Raw genomic sequence first — 17,110 nt, 5'->3', positions numbered from 1 at the left:
TTGAAGCTTTGTAAGATCCCAAAAGACGCAGGAATAAGTAGTAGGATTTAAGAGTGTAATAACGGACTGAAACAGAAGATGGCAGCACTGCATGTACAAGGATGCCAGCTGCCGTTAAACCCCGAAGAAGAAGAAGTAGCTCTGTCCCAGAATTCATAGCGCGGCCCAGCTCAGTTTCCAACAATGGCGGCAGCTAGTTAGTTTTAATATTACTCTTATTATTCTTTCTGGGTCACAAAATAAACGTTTAACATATTTTCAGGCGAGAATGTAGCTGTGTAAACCTCAAATATCTGCTCAGTTTATCAAGACACCACATATTTTCAAAAGCGCTCCGACGTTTTCGGAGACGTCTGTTACCCACTAGCTCGATAGCTAGCCGGGGGCAAGGCTCACTAGAGCCCGTGAGAACACCGGACTCCCGGCAAATCGTTTTCAAACCCACCGCCGTCTTTCGCTACTCAGGTTAAACATATATAAGTCACTTAGATAACTTACAAATGTTATTGTTTGGCTTTTTGTAGTATTTTATTTGTTCCTGAGTAAATCGGTTTGGCTGAGATTAAAGTTAGAGTTTTTACACAGCTGAATAAACATCAAGCAGACAGCTGATTATCAGAAGAATATACTCCGGTGTCCTGTTATATTTTAGATAGCAAGGAGTTTATTAAACTTCACCGAAACAATCTTCAAATGTCATTAAAATTTAATAAACTATCATCTTGTCTTTATTTTTAGTTAGCACATACCTTAAAAACTTAAAGCTGTAAGCTAATGATAGTTATTGCACCAGCAGCATCTGCTCTTATATAAGCTGTACGTTTTACGTCCAATGGATGATGATCTGATTAGTCGACTAATCGCAAAAATAATCTGTGACTAGTCGACTATCAAAATAATCGTTTGTGGCAGCCCTACTAATGAGACTGTATCACCATTGCCACTGACAATTTCCCCCTGCTTCATATAGCTTAATCTATACGATCTCAATTTATTAGCAGGTTTATATTTTATACTAATAATTGAATTCTGCTAAATAGTGGAAAAAGCTTTAATATAACCATTGGTCCCACACAAACAAGCAATTAGTTATACTGATTCCTGGTGTTAGTAAAACTTTCAAATAAATAGATTCTTTTAACAGAGTAAGAATCATATATGGCCATATGGCCTGGTCTAAAAGCAGAGACCTTTCATATCCTATAATCTGGTTTCCCACATGGTGATATAACCTTGAAAGTTTACCAAAATGCACTTTTTGAAGTTTTCTCTAGTGAGAACAACATCCTGGGCACCAGTGCTTTTTGTTTACTCTACATCACTGATGTTAAATACTGCCAGCGTTGTTACTGAAACTATGATACACTCCATGATCTCGATGGTCAAAATGAGATTTCGTTTCTTATGATGCTTGGAATTGTATTGTTGTAGCATCTATACCAGTATAAAGTGCCTGCAGGAGATCGTTGTTGTGATTTGGTGCTATATAAATATAATGTAATTGAATGGGTTAACAGATATGGTTGGAGTTTGAGCTTCATGGAGAAAAAAATATTTGTCTGCATATATCTTTAATATATTTCTTTAAATTTAAACACATAAACTGACATTATTATTAGAAGTTGGCACCGTCTTCCATGTAAACTTGGTTCTTGAAGGATTGCTCCAGCTATTATGGAGTCCTTGTAGATAAGGGAGCGCTGAAAGTAGCTTCTTCTACTTTTTTATTAAAAATGCAAAGGTTATTTTATCTAGTGGGAACTTTTCCAGTTTTTCTAATTTGACATGGAATGACAGATACCGAGTTAAACACTGTTCATATACATTCATGAAGGTGTCTCTTGATACTAAACTTTGACAGTGTTATGCCTGCCTCCCCCAGCGTTCTTACTCCGTTAGCTCTTCACCTTAGTTTACCGTTTCTGGACCTTTTCGTGTAATGGAGTTTGCCTGTGCATTATTTCTTTTTAAGAATGTACCAGTTTGTTAATTTGATCAAGATTACTTTCTCCGATTTGTTCTTGTTTTTTCAGCCTAATGATGACTTTCCTTTTACTTGTATTGAAACTTTTTTGGACTATATACTGTATGCCGATGAACATCTGCCAAATGAAAATGAAACACCTGGAAACAGCTCCAGCCCTTTCATCTCCGTAATATTCCTGAAAGTTACACAAAAGCAGACCACATGTGGCTATTTACTAGGGGTGCAACGATACTCGTATCGATATTGAACCGTTTGATACAGTGCTTTCGGTTCGGTACGCATATGTATCGAACAATACAACATTTTTAATTTATTTTATCAACTTTTCTTCTGACGATGCTGTCTGTGTTGAGAGCTCAGTGGATCTGCGTTCGACTACTTCGCCTAGGCTGCACTGTTGAGCGCAGATCCACTGAGCGCAGCGCAAGCTAGCAAGACACCCGATCCGTACCGGAAACTCGATCGGTACCCTGCATGCGCGAAAGGTGTCTATTTCCGGTCGAAGCATTTTATGATAGTTACAGGTCAGAGTATCTGTTAAGATGTTAAGAATAACAAGTATCTCTTAAAATGTTTCCGATAATGAAACATTTAATATAATGTAGACAAAAACAAAAAAATAAAAAGATAGTGACAGATCTGGACTCCCGATCCTTACTGCGCATGTGCAAAGTCGGACCGTACAAATCGGGTCTACCCGATCCGTACCGCGCATGTGCAGGGGTTTTCTTCTTCTTCTGTTCGTTTAATGGCAGTTTACTCCCCAGTGTACGAGGATACCACCACCTGCTGACTGAGCGAATGAACCCTATTGTAAACTGAATTAGCGTCATTACAAACGTGTGTTAAATTTGATTTAGTGATAGTCGAGTGTGTTTATGCTTGTCTGTGTGGAGAGGATTGTTGGAATAGTGATGATGATGTCCGCTATCACTGTCAATTGCCAGTAAACACTTCATCTGGCTGCTGAATCTTCACGTGACATATTACAAAGTCTGTATTATTAACTCTGTCATTAGGCACCATTCTTCTTATTTTACGGCGCTGTTGTTCAATCGGGGGACGCTATCTGTTGAGGAGAAAAGCAAAAATTTGTTGCGGATACGGATTATCCATTTTTTAAATGTCCCGGTAGACGAAAAGGAGGCAGAGCTGTTGAGAAATGCTAAGAGCTAACTGGGCGCTAACCGTGTCGTTAAAATATATTGAATGTCGCAAAGTTGGCAAAGAGAGGAAGTGACGTAAGATTTGCGCATGCGGGGTACCGATTGGGTTTCCGGTACGGATCGGGTAGCGACACTCCTTGCAACATGGCAAATTGAACCTCCCCCACGCTCATTCAGATCTGGCCTTTGGAACTATCTTGGTTTTCATGTGAAGTATGACCCTGAAGGTAAGCGCGTCATGGACAAAAGTAAAACAGTATGTCAGATGTGCCACGCAATGCTCAATTACATGGGTGGGATCTAGTGCGTTAGCGCAGTTTGCTCGTTAACGTGTTGACCCCGTCCAGCCCCACGCACGGGGTGATCCGCGGTAGCTCGTTAACGGAGATTTGCCGTGTTGTGGCGTTAACGTAATTTCAGATTAACGCTGACAGCACTAGTGGGAACACAACGAATATGATTGCACATTTACTCCGACATCATCCTAGTGCAAAGACAAGTGGAAGCAGACAAAAACAACAAGCACGCATGCTACAAACTTTACCCGAGTCATTTAGACAGCCGTTAGCACATGATTCTCCTTATGGGGACCTGATATGTTTAATATGCTGCTGAGAATACAGCGCAGAAGAAGCGTATAGAAAAGTATAGCTTTTATTTTGGAAAGAGCCATTTCTCTGTAATAAACTCTCTTTTCCAAAGATGAGTGATTTCTCGATCAGATAGATTTATTTTTTTATTACTTTGTTATTTCAGCAACATTAAATTTAAAAACTGTACTTTTGAGTTAAAATATATATTTATAATTTTAATAAATGACTATGGAGCCCCGGAGGGGACATGGGAGGAAAAAAAATTAAGACGGACTTTTGTGAGATCTCGCAAAACTTTTGCGAGATCTCGCAAAACAAACTCGGGATCTCGCAAAACTTTTGCGAGCTCTCGCAAAACAAACTCGGGATCTCGCAAAACTTTTGCGAGATCTCGCAAAACAAACTCGGGCTCTCGCAAAACTTTTGCGAGCTCTCGCAAAACAAACTCGGGATCTCGCAAAACTTTTGCAAGATCTCGCAAAAGTTTTAGCCGCATTCTTCCCGTTAGCTCGAAGCTAACGGGAGGTCGAGACCTACTACAGCCGGGAGGAACACCGCTTTCCCGGCACATCGTGCCTCGACCTCCCGGTCGGCTTCGAGCCGGCGTCCGAAGAATGCGGCTAAAACTTTTGCGAGTTTGTTTTGCGAGATCCCGAGTTTGTTTTGCGAGATCCCGAGTTTGTTTTGCGAGATCTCGCAAAAGTCCGTCTTAATTTTTTTTTTCTCCCATGTCCCCTGCGGGGCTCCATAAATGACAGATTAAAAAAGCATGAACATTTTTTTGTATCGAAAAAATATCGAACCGTGACACCAAAGTATCGAACCGAACTGTGAATTTTGTGTATCATTGCACCCCTACTATTTACCTTAATCGGTTAATTATTCAATAACTTGTGATCCCATGAAAACATAATGGTGGTTAGTTAGATGCAGATGCAGCGACAAAGATCCTATACGATTACTCACTGAACTGACTGTACACAGCAGAAAATAAAAAGGAATCTGTTGTCATGGCAAGGTAATGTGGTTAAAGTGAAAAACTTTAACCTAATGAAACTGATGTTTAATTCAGTTCCATTTTATTAATCTCAAAGTAAGAGTCGTCATTCCCTATGTACAGGCACTTTATAGGTAATCGTGACAGTGGGAAGGAATAACTCCCTTTTAACAGGAAGAAACCTCGAGCAAAACTAGGACAAAGGGAAAGGCAGCCATCTGCTGCAATGGGTGGGGGGGGAGACTTTGGTTAGTTTTACTGCAAAGCATTAATCCACAATATAAGACAACAAAAATTTACTTTATCTTCGAAGTCTAGCTATCTACACTATTGCGGCTTACAGTAGTGCTTACAGTACCTCTGTAGTTAGGCTTTCTTTCTACCCACAACATCTGAACTGGTCACTTGTTTGACAGCTCATACCTGGTATCTAACAAGGTATAAACCTAAAATTTAACATGCTAAGGTATAGCACTTGTTTTTTTTTGTTTTTTTTTCCTCTGATGTGATCTTGGAGTCATTTTTCTTGGATAACCACTCCTGGTGAGATTGTAGCATTGTGTTAACATGCATCTGCCCTCTTAATTCCTAAGGAAGTAGTAAGAGTGTACTTACTTCTTCGCAGGGCTGTACAGAGCTCAGAATAAATGTTCTTTGTCACATGACTATGTGTGTTACAACTCCTGGTGTAATGCTGTTTAATATGCAAATCTCAGTGTACAGGTACTTCTCCGTGATTGGTGGATCCAGAAGAAGGATCATACGGATTGGCTAACCAGCTGGAGATGGCTCATATGATGACACCACCATGGACGGCCAGTCATTCATCCTCGCCTCATTCCAACCAGCAGACCAGGAGTACAGGAGCATGTAGGGGTGGACTGCCTTTTTGTTTGATTATAGTTTTCTCCTGTTTTTCGTCGTTAGGGAGGCAAGTTGCTTTCATTTAGTTTGATTCTTTTGGTTAGTTAAGTCTGGTAAATCCTCGAGATAGGCTCCTTTTGTTTGTTGTTTTGGCGTTAGGTCCACCCCGAAGCTATATTGGCCACGCGACGCGACCCAACCTCGGATAACCAGAAGAAGGTGGATGGATGGAAAATGCTAATAATGCAATAATATAACAAATATGTCAATCGAGAGTAAACTATCACACCAGATACTTCAGTTTGGCTGTCACTTGGTGTTCGCTCGCTCTGCGGTAGAGTATCACTTCCTGTTCCTGCTCAAACACAGTGGTGTTTCTGAGTAGCTTATTTGCTTAGCAATTTAATTAACAACTTTTAAATACATTCTTCTTTCATAGTATAATCTTCACGTGCTTCATCCGAAGCACACTTTCTGTGTACTCACTACCTAATTTATAGCCAAAGTATTCACTCACTGTCTCTGTACTGTTTCGCTAGCTTAGCTTAGCTCGTAGCCGACTCGTTAGCACCATGGCTACTTCACCTGTCCCTCCTGCACTTTCTTGCTCATTGTGTCAGATGTTTAGTTACTCCTCGGCCTCCTTTAGCAGTAATGATATCTGTAACAAATGTAGCATATTTGCAGCTCTGGAGGCCAGGATTACTGAATTGGAGACTCGGCTTCGCACCCTTCATTCACCCGTAGCTAGCCAGGCCCCTGTAGCTGGTGCAGCCGAAGATAGCGTAGGCCCCGCTAGCTGTTCCCCGGCAGACCCCAAGCAGCTGGGGAAAGAGGGCGGCTGGGTCACGGTGAGGAGGAAGCATAGTCCTAAACAGAAGCCCCAGGTACACCACCAACCCGTTCATGTGTCTAACCGTTTTTCCCCACTCGGTGACACACCCGCCGGGGGTCAAACTCTGGTAATTGGTGATTCTGTTCTCAGACATGTGAAGCTAGAGACACCGGCAACCATAGTCAATTGTCTTCCAGGGGCCAGAGCAGGCGACATTGAAGGAAATTTAAAACTGCTGGCTAAGGGTAAACGTAAATTCAGTAAAATCATAATTCATGTCGGCAGTAATGACACCCGGTTACGCCAATCGGAGGTCACTAAAATCAATATTGAATCGGTGTGCAACTTTGCTAAAACAATGTCGGACTCTGTAGTTTTCTCTGGTCCCCTCCCCAATCAGACCAGGAGTGACATGTTTAGCCGCATGTTCTCCTTAAATTGCTGGCTGTCTGAGTGGTGTCCCAGAAACGATGTGGGCTTCATAGATAATTGGCAAACCTTCTGGAGGAAACCTGGTCTTGTTAGGAGAGACGGCATCCATCCCACTTTGGATGGAGCAGCTCTCATTTCTAGAAATATGGACAAATTTATTAAAACCCCCAAAATATGACTATCCAGAGTTGGGACCAGGAAGCAGAGTTGCAGTCTTACACGCCTCTCTGCAGCTTCTCTCCTCCTGCTACCCCTCCAAAAACCCATCTCCATAGAGACTGTGTCAGCTTCCAAAAAGACAAAAAACAAACTAAAAACCAGCAACAAACAACTTAAACATAAACAATCAAAAAGAAAGAACAATACAGTATCCACATCTGAACCAAAGAGTAAAACAGTGAAATGTGGATTATTAAATATTAGGTCTCTCTCCTCCAAGTCTCTGTTAGTACATGACTTAATAATTGATCAACAAATTGATTTACTCTGCCTTACAGAAACCTGGTTGCAGCAGGATGATTATGTTAGTTTAAATGAATCAACACCCCCGAGTCATTCTAACTACCAGAAACCTCGAAGCACAGGCCGAGGGGGCGGTGTGGCAGCAATTTTTCACACCAGCCTATTAATTAATGAAAGACCAAGACAGACTTTTAATTCATTTGAAAGCCTGATGCTTAACATTGTCCACCCCAGCTGTGAAACTCAGAAACCAGTCTTACTTGTTATCATCTATCGTCCACCTGGGCCTTACACAGAGTTTCTGTCTGATTTCTCAGACTTTATATCTAATTTAGTTCTGAGCTCAAATAAAATAATTATTGTGGGTGATTTTAACATCCATGTAGATGCTAAAAATGACAGCCTCAACATGGCATTTAGTCTGTTATTAGACTCAATTGGCTTCTCTCAAAATGTAAAAGAACCCACCCACCACTTTAATCACACTCTAGATCTTGTTTTAACATATGGCATAGAAACTGAACATTTAACAGTGTTTCCTGAAAACCCTCTCCTGTCTGATCATTTCCTGATAACATTTACATTTACAATAATTGATTACACAGCGGTGGAGAGTAGATTTTATCAAAGTAGATGTCTTTCTGAAAGCGCTGTAACTAAGTTTAAGAATATAATCCACCCACTGTTATCATCTTCAATGCCCTGTACCAACACAGAGCAGAGCAGCTATCTGAACGCTACCCCAACAGAGGTCGATTATCTTGTTAATAATTTCACCTCCTCACTACGTACGACTCTGGATACTGTAGCTCCAGTGAAAACTAAGGTCTCTAATCAGAAGTACCTGACTCCGTGGTATAATTCTCAAACACGTACCCTAAAGCAGATGACTCGTAATCTGGAGAGGAAATGGCGTGTCACAAATTTAGAGGATCATCATTTAGCCTGGAGAAATAGTTTGCTGCTTTATAAGAAAGCCCTCCCTTCATCACTGATTGAAGAAAATAAGAACAACCCCAGGTTTCTCTTCAGCACTGTAGCCAGGCTGACAAAGAGTCAGAGCTCTGTTGAGCCAACCATCCCTTTAACGTTAACTAGTAATGACTTCATGAACTTCTTCACAAATAAAATTTTTATCATTAGAGAAAAAATTACCAGTAATCATCCCACAGATGTAATATTATCTACAGCTACTCTTAGTACCATTGATGTTAAGTTAGACTCTTTTTCTCCAATTGATCTTTCTGAGTTAACTTCAATAATTACTTCCTCCAAACCATCAACGTGTCTTTTAGACCCCATTCCTACAAAACTGCTCAAAGAAGTCCTGCCATTGATTAATTCTTCGATCTTAAATATGATCAACCTATCTCTAATGGTCGGCTATGTACCACAGGCCTTCAAGCTGGCTGTGGTTAAACCTTTACTCAAAAAGCCATCTCTAGACCCAGCAGTCTTAGCTAATTATAGGCCAATCTCCAACCTTCCTTTCATATCAAAAATCCTTGAAAGAGTAGTTGTCAAACAGCTAACAGATCATCTGCAGAGGAATGGTTTATTTGAAGAGTTTCAGTCAGGTTTCAGAGCTCATCACAGCACAGAAACAGCTTTAGTGAAGGTTACAAATGATCTTCTTATGGCCTCTGACAGTGGACTCATCTCTGTGCTTGTCCTGCTAGACCTCAGTGCAGCGTTCGATACTGTCGACCATAATATCCTATTAGAGCGATTAGAACATGCTGTAGGTATTACAGGTACTGCACTGCAGTGGTTTGTATCATATCTATCTAATAGACTCCAATTTGTGCATGTAAATGGAGAGTCCTCTTCACACACTGAGGTTAATTATGGAGTTCCACAGGGTTCAGTGCTAGGACCAATTCTGTTTACATTATACATGCTTCCCTTAGGCAGCATCATTAGAAGACATAGCATACATTTTCACTGCTATGCCGATGACACCCAGCTCTATCTGTCCATGAAGCCAGATAACACACACCAATTAGTTAAACTGCAGGAATGTCTTAAAGACATAAAGACCTGGATGGCCGCTAACTTTCTGCTTCTTAATTCAGATAAAACTGAGGTTATTGTACTCGGCCCTGAAAATCTTAGAAATATGGTATCTAACCAGATTCATACTCTGGATGGCATTACCTTGGCCTCCAGTAACGCTGTGAGGAACCTTGGAGTCATTTTTGACCAGGACATGTCCTTCAACGCACATATTAAACAAATATGTAAGACTGCTTTCTTCCATTTGCGCAACATCTCTAAAATTAGAAATATCCTGTCTCAGAGTGACGCTGAAAAACTAGTTCATGCATTTATTACTTCCAGGCTGGACTACTGTAATTCATTATTATCAGGATGTCCAAAAAACTCACTGAAAAGCCTTCAGCTAATCCAAAATGCTGCAGCAAGAGTACTGACAGGGACTAGAAGGAGAGAGCATATTTCTCCTGTTTTGGCTTCCCTTCATTGGCTTCCTGTTAAATCCAGAATTGAATTCAAAATCCTGCTCCTCACATACAAGGTCTTAAATAATCAGGCCCCATCTTATCTTAATGACCTTGTAGTACCATATCACCCTATTAGAGCACTTCGCTCTCGCTCTGCAGGCCTACTTGTTGTTCCTAGAGTATTTAAAAGTAGAATGGGAGGCAGAGCCTTCAGTTTACAGGCCCCTCTTCTGTGGAACCAGCTTCCAGTTTGGATTCGGGAGACAGAAACTATCTCTACTTTTAAGATTAGGCTTAAAACTTTCCTTTTTGCTAAAGCATATAGTTAGGGCTGGACCAGGTGACCCTGAATCCTCCCTTAGTTATGCTGCAATAGACGTAGGCTGCCGGGGGATTCCCAAGATGCATTGAGTTTTTCCTTTCCAGTCACCTTTCTCACTCACTATGTATTAATAGACCTCTCTGCATTGAATCATATCTGTTATTAACCTCTGTCTCTCTTCCACAGCATGTCTTTTATCCTGTCTTCCTTCTCTCACCCCAACCGGTCGCAGCAGATGGCCGCCCCCCCCTGAGCCTGGTTCTGCCGGAGGTTTCTTCCTGTTAAAAGGGAGTTTTTCCTTCCCACTGTCGCCAAAGTGCTTGCTCATAGGGGGTCATATGATTGTTGGGTTTTTCTCTGTATCTATGAAGCGCCTTGAGGCGACTTTTGTTGTGATTTGGCGCTATATAAATAAAATTGAATTGAATTGAATTGAATAACCAGCTCTTCTTTTGTGTCAAATAACCTAATGAATCAACATATTGTAAATAAATCATTATTAAACTTTACCAATTGTGTGATGTGGCTGCTCGGGGTCTGACGAGGATGGATCACCCTTATGTTGTGATCTGGCCACCCCTAGACGGGCCATAACAGTGTGTAACATAAAGGGCCGAGTTTAATTAAATCAGGGGTGTCAAACTCAAATACACAGTGGGCCAAAATTCAAAACTGGAACAAAGTCGCGGGCTAACGTTAATATTTATTGGAAAAAAAAATCTTCCTCCAGATATAAGAATGAATCTTTTGTTATGGACTCAAACAAGTTTTGCTGAAAAACTGAATATGGAACAAGCAAAGCCTAATACTACTAGATATATATATTAGCTGTATAATACCAGTAGGCCAGCTCTAATAGTAATTTGGCATGGCTTCGCGGGCCAAATGTAATTAGGCTGCGGGCCAAATTTGGCCCGCGGGCCAGAGTTTGACACCTATGAATTAAATGAATCAAGATGAGAAAGAAACTCCTAGAAATTCATAAGCAACACGGTGAGTCACAAAAATCAGCAACTGCAATGACAAGACTGCGTAAAAGAGAGTTCCCACTTCTTGCCATTGCAATCTTTTTGTAAATACAGACAGTGGAACACGTCGTACAGCCAGATTAAATCTATGATTAAAACGGCTGTTGGCTATTTGCCTGTAATTCCATCATGATGTATTTTCCCACAAAAAATTCTTCCTGCTGTTTTGACAGCAGCATATATGGTTCTTCCTATCAACATCAATGACAAACATTTCTGTGTGCTGTCAGTACTTCAGAAGAATAAAATTCTTTTCTACAGGCCAGAACAAGAAACTCAGTCATAAAAGCAGCACAAAAACCAACATATTCCTTTAGAGCATCTAAAATACATTTTACAGAGTACAACTGAGAGCACAGACAGTCTCCAATGCACCATAGAGATACCATTATGCCTGCCCTGACCCAAAAGAACGTTTACAACCTTTGCCTACAAGTTTGTCGAAATGCAGTGTAGAAAACAGCTAACTTTGTCAGGGGAAGAGGAACCTAGCAAAAAAGTAAGAAACACTTTCTAAACACACAAAAATCACAAAATGCACCAGATTTAGCAATATAAGTGTGGGGTCCTTCAGCAATCACACAGTGCAGAGAGCTTAAAGGACAATGTTGGTGGTGGAGAGAGTGTCGGGTGGGCAGAAAATATAAGGAAATCAAAAATAAATAAGGCATTGGACAGAGAGGGTATGGAAAGGCCCAGCGTGGGAGCTGTCATGGCCGGTTAAGTGGACAGGCAGCCCTGCTGGAGCTCTGTTATCTGTCTGCCGCAGAAAGTCAACCAGCAGAGAGGAGGGTATATGTGTGTGTGTGTGTGTGTGTGAGGGGGTTCTGCTCTAAGGCAGGACACACACTGTGAGAAAGCTTTTTATTGCATGTTCTGTAAACAATCTCAGATGAACAAGTCTTTTCATATGGACATCATCAAGTACTTTTAGCAACTTAAACATCTTTATCTAAATCTAGTTTAATCATATTGATTCTCTGTGGGTTCTTTTTAAATCCATGCCTGCAATTACTGTAACAAAGTATACAATTCCAAAAAGCAGTTACCAGGGCTTGGCTACTGCTCAGAGAGCTGCTAGGGCCAATTCTGAAACTGTATATGCTTTCAAAAATCAATATTATATCACAGTCTCTAATTACAGCCTGAGGCTTGATGCAGATCTTCATTAATAAGCCTAAATGACACATTAGCAATTGACGTGGGGAAACAGAATACTTCATTACCATATTGATTCTCAGGCAAAACTTCAGATAGCCAATTGTCAGGCTGAATTAACACATGGTTGCTGTGAGCCGTGCTCTTACTTCAGGTGCCAGAGATACTTAATAAGCATGTGTCAGTGTTAATGATCACATGTGCGACAATATCATCTGGAATCATTACGGTGTGCTGCTGTACAGCCACAGAGCTGTCTGTGATGGAAGCGGCACTCACAAAAGAAACATTATTTAACAGGGCAAAGACAGTATCATTAATCGAGGACAGGACTAAATCTGTTTTCATTTTCATTGGGCTGACTCTGGATAAATTACACTGAAGACCTAAATAGTTGATGAAAATAAGAGCGTGGTGGCCAATAACCATTCTGCATTTAAAGTTGATTATAGTGGCAAACTTCTCTAAGAAGCCTGCAGACTGAGTCTATCCTTTTCTAAGTTTGGGTCTTATTATCTCCCATCTTCTGATTTTGGGGGGGGGTTGTAGTCTAACATTAATACAGTCTGATAAACAACTAAAATGAATAGGAATACAGTGTGTAAGGTTCCTTGTTTCCATTCTAAGATGAGAGATTTGAACCTTTACGCCATGTCAGAACTTTTGAAATTTTAGTGGTGAGAACATTTGGGTCAAATGTTTGTTATCCAGTTAAAATCAGGTCCCTGCAGGACACATCTGTCAATTGAATTTGGGGGCGTGGCTTAACTTTCACAGTGTCATACTGCATTTTTGGACAAAAGATTTCTTGGGACCCTCTAGCGGGAACTGCCAATTAGGGTGCTTTCCTGAGAACTGCATACCTTCTGGGATGTTTTTTCCATTTAGATTTGCACCACCAATAACAAGCTAAGAAGTCGCCCGGATCAATGTGTCTTTCATGATGACAGTGTTGTTGAAAATTGCAGGCTTGCATACATAAATAGACCAGTGTCAGCTGAGCAACTGATGGGTTCAGTAGTTTTTAAGATTAATTCCTTTTTTCTATTTTTGAAGTACATTTGTTTTACAAACTCTTGCTGGCTGTTTTATATGTCTAAGCAACAAGTAATTAAACAACAGGCTAATTATATCATGAACAAGCTTAATGGTTGCAGCTTATTTGTAACAAAGATCTTTAAAAAACATAAATCGCCCCAAATTTGCAATGAACAAACTACAAGACATCTGGAAAAATGTTCCTTTTATAGACAAGATCAAAGTTGAGATGTCTGACCATAATGCACTGTAGCACGTTTGTCGAAAACCAAACACAGCACATCAGCGCAAACACCTCATACCCACTGTCAAGCACGGTGGTGGAAGTGTGATGATTTGGGCTGTCTACCAAAGTATTCTAGAGTCAAATGTGAGGTCATCTCATGCAACAGGATAATAATCTCACACACAGCAGCAAATTTACAACAGAACGTCAGAAGAAGAAAAGAATAAGGGTGTTACAGTGGCTCAAAGTCACTGCCTGGTGTAATAATTTTTTGTTACAGTATTTCGAATGGTGAGCATTCATAAAACTAGCTGCAAGTATTGTAGCGGCTCCAGATTGCAATGTAAGGGTAAAAAATGACTTCCAAGCCCTCCAAATGCTGTTAGATACTCTTTGGTTTCTCCACAAACAAAGCTTTTTGCTCAGGAATTTGACCAAAAAACACGTGGAGATACCTCAACTTGTCATCTGAGCTCAACGCCAAAACAGCAGAGCACATATGTATCGTCTAATAACTGGCCTGCTTTGTGTTTTGGTAGGGCTCAGTCACTGGGATGTATATATGAGAATACCAATCTTAATAAAATCTTCACAAGCACTTTGACTGAGCTCTAGAAGGTCATTGCTGATACAATTGGTAAAAAGATCTAAGAGTTCAGTACTGCTTTCATCTGCCTTTCTTCTAATCTAAATATTCCCACAATGCTTGCTTTGAGTCTGCTTTCAAGATCCAAGTTTTTATCCATTGCATCCCCTCATGACTGAATACATAAAGTGGATTCTTTATGAAAATGGCAGATGTACCTCATGCCTTCTGTGGATTTGTTCTGATAGTTGCAGTAGAGCTGCGGTGTACCCAGCATTGCTTCGGTGAAGACTGCCAGGAATCCCAAAGTCTCCACGAACAAAACCGAGTCCAGGAGGAGGTAGGTGATGTACGCTGCCACCAGAGTGAAGGCCAGCACGCACTGCACATAGTCCACAAAACGACTCCATGACCAGAAGTAGTTCCAGTCAAAATCTAAAGGTGCATAACATGAGAGACACAGAAATGAGTTTAAAAATCATTCTTCTAAAAAAATTCATTTAAAAAAAATGGTTCCTAATGGTCTAATCCCAACTATGGAAGGCACTTTTATTTATATACTGCTTTTCCAATCTTAAGCTGCATCCGTTAAAACCAGAGACTATAGAAAGTCAGTAAATTCATGTGATTACGATTTTAAAAAATTATGCTGGCAACCAATGAGCACACACGATACCAGTGACTGACATCTGACAGGCCAATAAAAACATTCGATGGTTTCCCAGATAACTGGCTCCTGGAATGTTCACTACTGACCAACCCTCAGGCTTCACAGTGATCTGTGATAAGCAATCCTCCATGTTTTGATGCAGCTTTACTGAATACTCAAAGTCCTTCAGACTATTGGCCACATTTAACTATGCATTGATGCAGTGCTTTATTCTGTACACTTCAAGCTCATTATTTATCTCACATCAACATATAGATTAATGCAAACTCCATGCAAAAGGCCCGAGTCAGTGATTTAACCAGGAAATGCTGTTCAACGCACCACCATGCCGCCAATGGTCACCACTGGAACCACTGGGTTGATCCTAATTGCTAAGTGCCTAAGCCTAACCAGGTGAGTTAAAATACCTACACCTAATCAGATGGAGTTAAATTAGCCCCTAACCAGGAAGACATTGCCTTCTTTTACTGTGGAGACACTTTCATCTGACGTAATTAAATGAAATGTAAATACATGACCCTAATCAGGTGAATTCAATTGGATTTACTCTGTTAGGATATTTTTTTATTGCCAAAATTCTGAAAACAGTACCCCAGAATACGTCATTAAATCGTTGCATTTGGGGTAAATGTTCTTGTAACTTGTAATTTAATTCAAAAAAGCTTCATCCTCAGTGGATGAGCTCTGCAAACCTTCTAGTAATCTGCACATTAAGTTGTAATATTTCTTGTGTAGAAGGTGTATTTTTCTTATAGGTAGGGCAGAATTTTAACATTCATAATTAAAATCCCAAATGCTCATTACCATTTGGAAATGATGTTCGAGTCATCGTTTAATAGTCACAAAAGCAATTTTGTGGTGCCAATTTTTATTTTTTATTTTTTTCTTGTTTTCCAGCACTGGAGACAAGGGATCATCTACTAATCCTCTCTGATTTTATTTATTTATTTATTGAAGCCTCAAGTTGATAAAATCAAACAAACTACTGCTGTCATTTTTTATTTAATTAAATAACTACAAAATTTAATATGTCACAATTCCCTTCTCATAATCAGAACACACACCATGTTACCATGCAACAAATATCTGAGCCGGGCCCCACTGGAATCAGTTCTCATTAAGATTCTTGTAAAACAGAAACATTTTACTTGTGGTCTTGATGAGTGGATGGGGGGGAGGAAGAGAGAACGTAGTGAAAAACTGTGAAAGGAGTGTGTGACGGTCAGCCGAGGTTATGTTTCTTTTCCGTTGTAGTAATGGGATGAATGGGAATAGAGACACTGATGAATGATTTAAACCCTGTTATCAGTCCCAATGCCTCTCATGTGCATTCTTATGTGTGTAATTATTAGGTAAAGAATCTGATCACAGCAGCACTGTCTTCCTGTAATAAGCAAACAAGCCAATACTAATCACACTGTTATGTCTCCTGGCTTCATCGCCTAAGACTCAACTTTACCTGAAGGAAACGGTGACATTAATTCAACTTTGCCTATAAAGTCTTTGATGACTAAACACATGCGATATATCTTTATGGTATTAAGGCAGTGAAACCACAACACAAGTAAAAAATTAGGAGAGTGAAAGCTTTAACCATGAAAGTCTAATCATGGCTGAACTCCCACTGCTGCATCTCAAATGCAATTTCTACAAGCAACAAATGTAATCGAGCTGATTTACTTAATCATATCTAAATGAGGCTTTGCTTATCTAAGTGGCACATCTAAGTGCTCCAAGAAGGCCAACTGCATAGGCCTGTATAGGCCTCCTGAGAAAAGCCTATGAACTGCAGAAGAAAAACAGAAAACAATACCAAATGCCGACCATTGTTTAGCTAAATGCCTGAATTGGACAATCCCTTTCTTTTTTTTTTTTTTTTTTTAAATTTCACACAGACTTGATAAAATCTGAAGTAAAAGAGTGGAAATGTTTATGACATTTGAGTTTAAGAGTGAATGGATGGTTGTTTCATTACAGAATTAATGGCAACCGATTCTGACATTTCGATGGCATTTCCACATATATTTACGAAACTGTGCCAGAAACCCAGCTCTTTAAAACTGAGCCAATTCAATTGTATCTCTTTGAAAGCAAAGCTAAACAAATACAACAAATGTAATTGAATTCTCAAAGAGCCATTTAAAGCAGGTCGTAGCCTGCCAATCCAGCACACACTAAGATAATAACCATGGAAAAAAAAAAATCAGTATCCAAGATGGTAACACAATATAGTATTGAACAAAAGGAAAGTGGAGCTTTCAGTGGTACGCTGGAGCATGTACTT

The 17,110-nt window shown here is 40.1% G+C and overlaps 1 protein-coding gene across 2 annotated transcripts in view; it reads right to left on the bottom strand.

The window, feature by feature from the left end:
* slc66a2 (solute carrier family 66 member 2) overlaps positions 1 to 17,110 on the bottom strand; it is a 47,890-nt gene that overhangs the window by 16,673 nt on the left and 14,107 nt on the right. For both annotated transcript variants that reach the window (XM_084920185.1, XM_084920186.1), the window contains one exon: positions 14,375 to 14,591. In XM_084920185.1, coding sequence (XP_084776311.1) covers positions 14,375 to 14,591 — 217 coding nt within the window. The remainder of the gene's footprint in view (positions 1 to 14,374; positions 14,592 to 17,110) is intronic.

Source organism: Perissodus microlepis, chromosome 22 (genome assembly GCF_051167445.1).
Source record: "Perissodus microlepis isolate ML-2025 ecotype Zambia chromosome 22, ASM5116744v1, whole genome shotgun sequence".
In the NCBI taxonomy this organism is placed as follows: domain Eukaryota; kingdom Metazoa; phylum Chordata; class Actinopteri; order Cichliformes; family Cichlidae; genus Perissodus; species Perissodus microlepis.
This window is presented reverse-complemented; position numbering and strand designations above follow the sequence as displayed.